The following is a 10478-nucleotide window of genomic DNA, read 5'->3' on the forward strand; positions in this document are numbered from 1 at the left end:
CTTTGTGAAAAAATTTTTTTAAGTGTTTTTAACTAAATGTCTTGAGTATGTGGAAGCTAAATTTTAAGTCACTGTAACTAAAACTATTTCAGTTAATTTCATAACATGTTTTAATTTAACTGAAATTAAAAGGTTTATGTAGTATGTAATATAGATATTTAATTTTTTTTTAAATTAAATTTTTAAGTTCATTAACTTAAAAAATTTGAGGCAACGAGTTACATCAAATTTTTTGAGTTCTGCTTACTAATTTGGGTTTACAGTGTGCATAAAATAGCATTTCATACCCCCTTTAAAAGTTACCAGAAACTTGTGGTGCTTTTCGAAAAAATAAATTGCTAGGGTAGTGTGAAAAGTTGCTAAATCTAGCAACAAACTTGCTGAGATGGCAACAGTGGTTGATATTCAGGAAATGCTCCAGCATGGCCACCGCATGTAACAAGATTCACTTGTTTAAAAGACCCTAAACATTTACTATAACCATTATTTTGCTAATAAACATCTAAATAAATACAACTCTATGGAAATGATTTATTATCGCCCAGAGCAATCACAGTTTAGTATAGGTCTGTGTAACTGCATAGATAAACCGCACTGTCTGCAGGCATTTCATAATCTAGGAGGACAAAAACATTATTAATAATTTTGATATAAAATTCCAGATGAGAAATGCAATAAAATACGATGTTTTGTTTTTTATATTCCAATAGTCCAGAGAATATTATTCAGTGAATTAACATTATCCAGTGAATTATTCTTGACGCTGTAGCTATTAAACGGCTTATAAGCCTACTGAAACAGTAGTTTAAAATGAAGTTGATAGGACTCCTGTCCTCTATTTATTTTCTCCATTTGAAAACATTAGACATTCTACATTTATTTTACTTTGTTAATATTAGTGCTGTAGCTGTTGATGCTTTTTTATAAATAAAATGTTTTATTGTTGTAATATAAAGATTAAAATTTAACAACACTTAAAAAAAAGATGACTGAAATTATTTACTATATAACAATTAATAAATACAGTTACATCTGTAAAAACAGATCATCTGCATATTGGTTTTCGGGCACATAAACATGCAAATAATTGGTATCGGTAATAAAAATAAAATCTATATCGGTTGCTCACTACCATTAAGCTTGCATTTAAGAGTAACTTGCTATTTTGCTTTGCATAAAATCTATGGGGAAGCTACAGTGACTTGAATAAAGATTTGTAAGTTTTATCTTCATCTTTAAACACAGACGCTCAGATTAATAGCATTTTGTGAATCAGATGGCATCTTGAAATAGATCAAATTCGCCTGTGCCTGTCATAAAAAAGTTCAAGCTCAGCTTTATGGGATATCTGGTTTTATTTTCAAACTCATCCCTGTTAACTTAGCAAGTAAGTGCGAGAAGCGTTATGAGGTGGCCTTAACACCGGCCCGACAGATGGTCTGAGCGCAATCTGTCAGTGCAATCTGACCAGTCGGCTAAACGCACACAACAAATCTGGTGCTAATGGTGGATTTTAACCCAGAGAGGAGTAACACTGCAAATAAGTTTCTTATTAAGGTTGCTCCGTTCATGTTGCCTTAACTTATCAACTGCTAATCATTCTTTCATACAGTGGAGGCACTATTTTAAGAGAGGCATTTTGCAGCTATTGCTCTTTAAAATATATAGGCTTAAAGGCACTACAAATGGAAATCGTTAAAAATGTATTTGAAATAGGCTAGGGTAATACATTTTCTCCTTTCTGATGAACAGCTGTGCGAAGCGAATGAAAAAGTGGGCCGTCGAGCAGGTGATAAATTGTTCTTATGATTGACCGTATGCGGGTCTGACTCGAGTCGTAAAAATGACAAAGCGTAATTCGATGGAGAGATAATAAATCCAAGTGGTTGAGCTGTTTGTTGATAGAGTTTGGTATCATGTATCGGAGTTTCTTGTACAGCTACACATCATCTCCCACAGTCACTAACCTCTAAAAATGAGCTTCTACTTGTGTGAACTTCTCAGTATTTAGATATGTATTTGGTCACGCTCATCATCTATTCCCTCAAAACCTCTGCTGGGACAGTCAACAAATGCATTTGCGGGTCTTTTTTTATCACCACGCCGAAGTCATCTGCTCTTCATAGCAGTCGCTTTAGAACTTGATATCTGCTGTGAGGGTTTCAAATCATCGTCACCAAGGTGAATCATGGGAGCCAGTCTGTCCTATCTGTCAACATTTGTACTTGAGATAGCGAACATCAAATACAAGGTGTGCTAATGGCAGATGTTTCAGCTGAGAGGAACTCAAAGAAGATGCCACTCCGTTTAACCAAGACAAAGATCTTATGTCTGTTTTCTGTCCTTGCACATCATTAGATGCAGGCGACATAAAGCAGCGGAATGAAGAAAAGTGTTTTTGATAGTTGAACTTCTTTTAATCCGAGCAGTGCATTTTTAGAATGGCATGTTATGCACCAGACATTGCAAAAGACATCAGACACAAGCACAAAAGCATGTTTACCTACTGAAATAATTGAAAAGCTGCACAGTGCAATGCAAAAACACATCCTTAATCTGTTTTTGATTGATATAAAACCAACATATTACAGTTAGAATTTCATTTATCATGTCAGTCCTATTCAAACTATTACTGCCGTATGCATTTGTGAGCTTATAAACAGGGCACATGGCTTGTTTCCATAGAGAGCCCAGCATTTGATTCCAGCGGCTGTCAGATGATCTGTTGCATATTTCTATATTTAGCAATAATAATTACCTTTGTGAATACATTATAAATCAAGGTTCAATTTGAAATCGTTCCATACACAAAACAAGTCTATTTGAAAATGAAAACTGAAAGGGAGAGAGACTCTCATTACCTCAGTCTCTGAAATTGGCTAATAAGAAATGATTGCATGAAGCTGACGGTATCCAACTGATTCCCTCTGGAGCTATTCACCTACTGGGAAAGATGAAGCTGAGAAAAACAATAGCACAACCTTTTCCTTCGGAAGGAAGGATAGGAAATTATTAACCAAACTTGGAATGAAAGAACTGATAATTACATCCAATGTTTTAGGAATACTGAGACAGTCAAAAATCTAATAGAATAATAATAATAATAAAAAAAAATGTATAATATTTAATGGGATAATTTAAAAACTACCCAAAAAGAACAAATTAAACCCTTTATTTTTTCCTTCTGTGGAAAAAAATAATGTTGGCTCAACTCTCAACACTCTTTTTTTTAGTTAACAACTTTTAATGAAGTTATGTTCAACCAACAACCTAAACTGATTTAGCAGAAATCAATCATTTGTAGCATAAACACTTTTTTTTATATTCCAAATATTTAAGTTGGTCCTGGAACCAATTATTCTTGAATATTTCAGTTAAAATCAACGGCTAATAACACATGCAAAATGTAATGAACTCTTTTAGATGTAAAACATAACAGCATTAAACATGTACAGGTCTTTACCTTCACTAATAAATCATATAAAAACAACACTATCCAGTCCTATGCAAAGCATGTAGGGAACTAGAAATCCACTGTCCAATTTCCAAAGTTAACGAGACCATTTCATTAAGTTACTATAACTTGATTTTTTGAAGAAAATAAACTGACAGAAATCTGACTTAACATTACACACAATATTATGTTGATGTAAATATACTTGCAAATTAAAAGGTTTAATTAAATCACAATCATGCATTTAATTAAGTAGGTCCCCCAAGTAATTTTTTTAAGCAATGAAAGTGGACTCCAGCGCTGGTTTTGACCCCTTTGTCTCTCACTTTATGTTAAAACAGCCTTTCAAAATATCCACTTTTGTGCTCCAAGAAAAAAGACAGTCAGGAATGACACAAAATAAAAATAAAAGCTGGTCTGTGCTAATCCTGCTCCTTTGCACGGGCTCCAGTATACCCAGCACAGCAGTCGGGAACTATTTTGATCAATGCCCATCTTACACATGGAAGTCTTACTGAAATTTAGGGAATGCACATGCTTGCCATTCCTGACTTGCGAATCTGTTAGTTCTAGGCTTTCCCTTCCACATCTGTCACTGCTTTCCAAAAGATACAAATAAATAAAAAACAGCATTAGCAAAACAATGAATATTTCCATTTCATAAGAACCCCTCAGATCACCTTTAAGTTTTTTAATACTGAAAATGCTAAATGTTTCGTACTCAACCGACTCCTTTACATCATCTTCACCTCTGCGTGTCTGTTTTTTCGCATGTGAAGTGAATGAATTCTCACAGCTTCTGTTTGTGGGTGAGCATTCCACGTTTGTTCTCAATGCTGAGTATCTGTGGTGGGCTGAGTGGGACATATTTCAGCTCCGTGTCAGGGGGGTCCTCCATTCACTCGCACCCACAGCCGCTCAGCTGTTTCTGCACGTTACTCCGGGTTACTCCGGCTTGCTGACCGGACATGTGCCGTTCTCCCATTGCTCCAAGATTCAGCATGTTTCATCTCGACCGCCTGCCTGTCCTGGTACCCATGTGGATTACACTGGGACTCCCGTCTGGAATTTTTCCCATCACTACACTGTCACGATAAACTGCCTTTAGGAACACAAGATGCTGTTTACATCATACTTTTCTCATGCTATATCTTCCAGCTAAAACAAACCTAAGCATGTGCGGAAGGGCAATGTGTCTTTGTCAGCAACAGCCCTGGGTGAAGAACATAGAGAACAGCTATCTTTTCCATGCAGATTTCTCTCTGTCGCTTACTGAACACATCAAAAATGTCAGCTTGTAACTGATGGACATGCCCAGAAGGTCCAGCATGCTTTTCATGAACCCCCAGAAAGCCATTTGCTGGGAAGCAGCGGGTGGAAGAGAAAGCACACTCAGCCTTCTAGGGCCAAGCTATCACTTTCACTGTTTTTCACTATTTAAGCTGGATTTAATCACCTCTGAAGTACTAACCTCAAGAACAGTCAATTATCAGCATTTTCAGAGGCGACACAATGGTGAATGTTTTATGTTTCATGACACCACGTTTCTGCAAAGTCTGGAGCGTTCGCTGTGGACTAAAATGGAAGTCTACCACCCGTCCAAGCATTCATCTAAAATATGGGGTGTGATCTCAACCTTTGTACTATTCCTGAATCTATTTCATCCTATCCAGTAAAGCATGTCTTGGCACCAAAAGTGCTGGCAAAAGACACTGGAGAGTTTCCACTGTACAAATACACTCCAGAGACTAGACACAGGCTTTTAAACATATAAGGTATAACAAAGCACAGAGAAACTGCTTTTGGCATAGACTTTCGATTGTTCTGTTGATGAGGTGATTTACATTGTAAATGTACTTTTAATCCAAATTAAACTAGACTGACTGAAAAATTCTATGGAACTTGTAGAGTTATGCTTAAAATTGCTTAAAATTACACTTCACGTTAGTTGCAATATAGGCCTATTTAAATAAATAAATACTCAAAACAAAACATGTTTTAAAAAATGTAACATGGCCACTATGTAAAGTGTTACATTTTAAAATATGTATATATTTAAATAACTACTGAATTGGCAAAATCTAATTGTAAAACTAAATTTTTAACTTCTCAAAAACATAAAGGAATTAAATAAACAAAGGGACAAAAAGAAATTGAGAATAGGAAAGATGGTACACAACACAGACTTACCAGCAGTAGTATTCCCAGCTAAGTCTATAATTAAGCCATTCTGCACACGAATAATCACAGGAGATGTGCAGTTTCCACAAGAGCCTACGTGACTCCCTACAACCACAACTACCTAAAAAGGTCATTTTAATCAAACAAAAGTGAGATAAACAGAAAATAAAACACACATGACCTGAATAACTGGAAGAGTTTACACTGGCTTCAAAATCGAATTAAAAAAATGTCAATATTAATGATTTAGGCAACAACATCGGATTATTTTTAGTCCACAAGAAAGAAAAGAAACCTCATCTTCTGACTGAATTTAATTAAGCTATTGGTCTAGACTGAGTCTGAAGCCTCTGATTAAATTAGCCTAGGACAAAAATATGCCATCTTTTTAATTATCTGCCCGAGCCTTTAACTTAGGACCGTATTGTGCAGACTGAAGGCAGAAAACCGTTATCTCGAAATAACACTCAGTTTCTAACAGTTAAAAGAAACCCCAAAACTAACGAAAACGTGACCATTTTGAAAAAGCAAAAAGGAGAAAACAACAACATCAAAATACTACCCAGTCCTCGTTTGTTTATGTCATTTCAAAAACTTTTAAAGCGTGAAAAAAAATAACTCAGCCGAATGGTCCAGTGAATCATAACAGCACGAAAACAACTTTTCTGTCAGCTTTATAGGATTATAAAGGCTGAGTTCCCGTAATCAACCAATGGAACCTGTAGAATAAGGGAATTATAGAGGCGTGCGGATTTATTTACGGTTAGTTGGACAAACACTGAGTGCGGGATGCGTGCTTCAGCCGGCGATGAGAAACAATTCCCGCGAGAGAAAACTAAATCCTCAAGCTCATGCCGCGAAACACGGCATATCCACACGATAATGTTACTTTTATCCCACTTTGGATTCAACGGTCACATCTAACATCTCATATAAAAGAGCTAACGGGTTAGCTCAATAGTTTAGTTGAGAAAACTGTGAAACAGGACGTTCACTGAAACAGATTTCAAGAACTTCGATGAATGATTCACCGCTATTTGTATCACTTTTGCCTCTTCTACAAAGAAAGTATAAACGTGTGGGGATGCGTACTCACATTGCATGGAAAGGAGAAGCAGAACGCAAGCCAGCGGTGTTAACGCCATCTTGGAGTCGATGAAATGTTCAGTTTAGCCGTACATGCGCAAAGTAAAGGGCTTTAGGAGAGGATGGAGAGAGAGAGAAAGAGAGAGAGAGAGAGAGAGAGAGAGAGAGAGAGAGAGAGAGAGAGAGAGAGGCAAGCCGATCTATTGTGTTGAGTTTCCATGACTACAAACAGCATCATCGTCATGAATATTCAGGATTTTTTAGGAATTGGCCACTTGGCCACAGTTCCTAAAGCCTACTGGAACAACATGTTTTTATGGCTAGTTATTACAAATTAGTTATGATCAGTAGGCTACCGCTCAGAATTTCACATGTGACAGATCTAAGAGTGGACGGATTATGAGCGGTTCTACAAACTTTTACATATTGTATCACGCTATTTGAAATTACTTTTCATATTTCCTGTCTAATTTCTCATTGTTTTATTATATTTCACAAATGTTCAAGAGGGTCAAAAAGATTATATTCAAATGCTATCCACGGAAAAAAAAAGAAGTGTGCTTGAATGTGCACTTTCAGTGTAGCCTACTTCAAATCGTAAACATAACAATTATAATGTAGGCCTGAAATGAATGAAATAAAGACCATTTGAGTGTACTTAAAGAGAATTTCATGACTTTGTTTCTTCATACATTTAAATTGACTTTGAACTTTGTAATAGCCTAGCCTACTTTCAAATTAAATGACTTACTTTTAAAGTAGCTATTTAATTCATTACGTTTTAATAATCTTTGGTCGTGCTTTAAAGTAGCCTACACTCATTTAATTTGTCGACTGGCATATAAAGCACCTATCAAGTAAGTTACGTAATTATAATTTTGACTCCAATGTGTAAATATAGTTACTTTAATTACATCTTTATCTTTGTAACTAAAAATATAGGCTATAGATGGCATACACATTTCAACAGAATTTATATTAAAGTATATTTTTAGTTTAGTTTATATTTTTCAGTATTCAGCAGTGCACTTGAATCATATGTAAGACAAAAAGTGATTATGGAATTATATGTAGCCTATTACTATGCAAGTATGTCAAAAACACTTTCTTAATTTCTTTTAAATTAACATGCATTTATATCTGGAAATATTTCTTTCAGTTCGCACTTGTATATTATTTTAGAGATTATAATTTCTGTAATAAGTACTCTTAAAATGTATGCCAAAGTCTGCTTCTTTTCACAAGGGCAGTCGAGTTCAGGGTTTTCCTTACAGTCTGTATTGTATTTAGCCACACAGTGCGTTGGAAATCAAGTACAGTATTGGACTTTGAGAAGCACAAATAATCTTAAAGTAAATTTCAGGATTTCATTCTGCAGAAATACCACAGCATTAGAGTTAATACAGTAAGTGATGTTATCATAACCTGTTTATGTGAATTTGTGTGATGGCAAGGATAGATAGTGTGTTTGTGTGTGTGTGTGTGTGTGTGTGTGTGTGTGTGTGTGTGTGTGTGTGTGTGTGTGTGTGGGACCATTTCAACAAAAAATCATTCCAGTGTCTGACAACGGGAGATAAGCGCAAATCCTGAAGGCTTAGGGCATATTATATTTTTTCCAATTCCAGACATTACCGACAACAAGGACATTCAAAGCAAGAATCTCTGGTTTTGCCAACCACTCGCAGCACTTCGACACATACTAAGAGAAGTCCGTAATCAGTGCTCTGATTGTCTGTGGTTCAGTATGACGCCGATGTGCTGGGAAATGATTATATGGGGCTGAAGACGAAGAGGTATCAAGGCAGTGTATTTATATCTTGTTCTATCTTTTATATGGAGGGTATACTAGTCAAGGCCACTCACATCCAATGTCACTCTTGTTTGACAAGAAATATAAATAAATCATACAAATTAATATATAAAAAAGATATTTCAAATGACATTTACAGGATGACCACAAGCAGTAAAAGGACACAGACTAAATATTATATGGATATATTGTATTAAATAGTTTACAAACATTCTCTACTTACTTGTTGCAAGCTCCAGAAACTGAATTGTTTATACAAATTTTCCTCAAAATAAAATATATATATATCAGTATATCAGTGCAGAACCCGTCAGAGCTCCATTATTTCAACATAAATGTTTAGCAAAAATAATCTGATTAAGAAAATGACATTATCCTACACATTATTAGAAAATAGCCATATAAAAATAGCTTTTTAATACTCTTACTACACTGTTAAAATAAATAAATAAATAAATGCATACATGAATAATCCTGTCATTGGAAAAAAAAAACTCTACCAGCTGTGATTGCCAGAATATAAGAAAAAATACAGTAAAAATGCAAATGTATTTACAAAACAACCAGTAAACATACAGTTTAATGATAACCTCCATAGCACGTAATCACATAAAACATAATCACAATCTAATTTTGACCTCACTCAAAGAATTTTGTACGTTTTCTGTGAGGGGTGGGTTTAGAGGCGGGGTTAGAGGTGGTCATTTGTAAAAAAAAAAAAAAAAAAAAAAAAAAAAAAAAAAAATTCAAAATAAATAATTCACAAGTTTTTACAGTGCATGTTAAAACTAGTATTAGCAACTGACTGGGAAAATAAATATATTTTTTCCTTTTGATTCAGCTTCACCTTTCCCCCCTTTAGGCTTTTAATGCAATTTATTTTTGTACCACAAACTGAAAATAAGCAGGGAAAGCTGTGTGTTAAGAGAGGAAAGGTGGACAGTGTGGTGAGCTCAGGGGAAATGAATGAATTCCTCCTGGCTTAGCGTGGCTTGCGAACATTCAGGCAGACATCCCGACATCTTCACACAATCACCGCAACCCCTGGCCACTGAACACAGAAGAGCAGTTCTGTTTGTGAAGATGTAATTGATATTCTGGGAGGCAAAATAGGTTTGACCTTTCAAAAGAGTTTTGTGATTTCGCATGGAAATTTCTGAGAAACTTCATCTGAAACTACATTGGAATCTTAATTAACTATGGTATTCTTAAGGGCAATACTCATGTTTTACTGGAAAACGTCTTGGTTACATATGTAACCCTTGTTCCCTGAAGGAGAGAACGGAGAAGTTACATTGGAAACCGACAAATTGGGATCTCGCTCATAGAGACCAATCTACTTTGAGTGTAAACTAAATGAGCCAATGCACACTGGCATGCAATTATTGCATCCAGCAGCTGCTGATCACAGCGTAAGCATAAAAAGGCATTGCGTGCCAATTGTATGTGGCCCCCAGCCAGTGGTGGAGGTATCCGTGTAAACCACAGCATCCCTGGAGACCTGTTCTTGGGGCACTCCTGCCTGGAGGAATGCAAGATGTGCTGCCACACCCACTGTGGGACTCGGCCATGAAGCCAGTGCTGAAGCGGTCTTACTGTATATGCAATAGGACCTTGTACTGGTATGCACCTCCTTTGAAAGCAAACTACAGAAATGGTCTGTGGCATAGAAGGATCAACACGTGAAAGTATGCATCCAATCTCAGGGACGGACGCACCTGAAGATGCGTTTCTTCGTCAACATCTTGAATTGTACACAGGTCCAAGATTGGTCTGAATCCATTGTGTTTCTTGGGTACAATGAAGTAGGGGCTGTAACACCCCATATTCATACCGGCTGGAGGGACCGGCTCTATCGTATCCTTCACCAGTAGGACTGCAATCTCCAAACGCAGACAAGGGGCATCGGCCATCTTTACTGTCATGAAGTGGATGCCACTGAACTTG

General features: G+C 36.2%; 1 protein-coding gene across 1 annotated transcript in view; it reads right to left on the reverse strand.

The window, feature by feature from the left end:
• Nucleotides 1-6872, reverse strand: part of LOC113038580 (junctional adhesion molecule C-like) — a 40176-nt gene extending 33304 nt beyond the window's left edge. Inside the window, exon 1 of the mRNA XM_026196100.1 lies at nucleotides 6732-6872. Coding sequence (XP_026051885.1) covers nucleotides 6732-6780 — 49 coding nt within the window. The 5' untranslated portion in view covers nucleotides 6781-6872. The remainder of the gene's footprint in view (nucleotides 1-6731) is intronic.
• Nucleotides 6873-10478: the final 3606 nt, after the last annotated feature.

The sequence above is a fragment of the Carassius auratus genome, chromosome 21, assembly GCF_003368295.1.
Source record: "Carassius auratus strain Wakin chromosome 21, ASM336829v1, whole genome shotgun sequence".
NCBI lineage: Eukaryota > Metazoa > Chordata > Actinopteri > Cypriniformes > Cyprinidae > Carassius > Carassius auratus.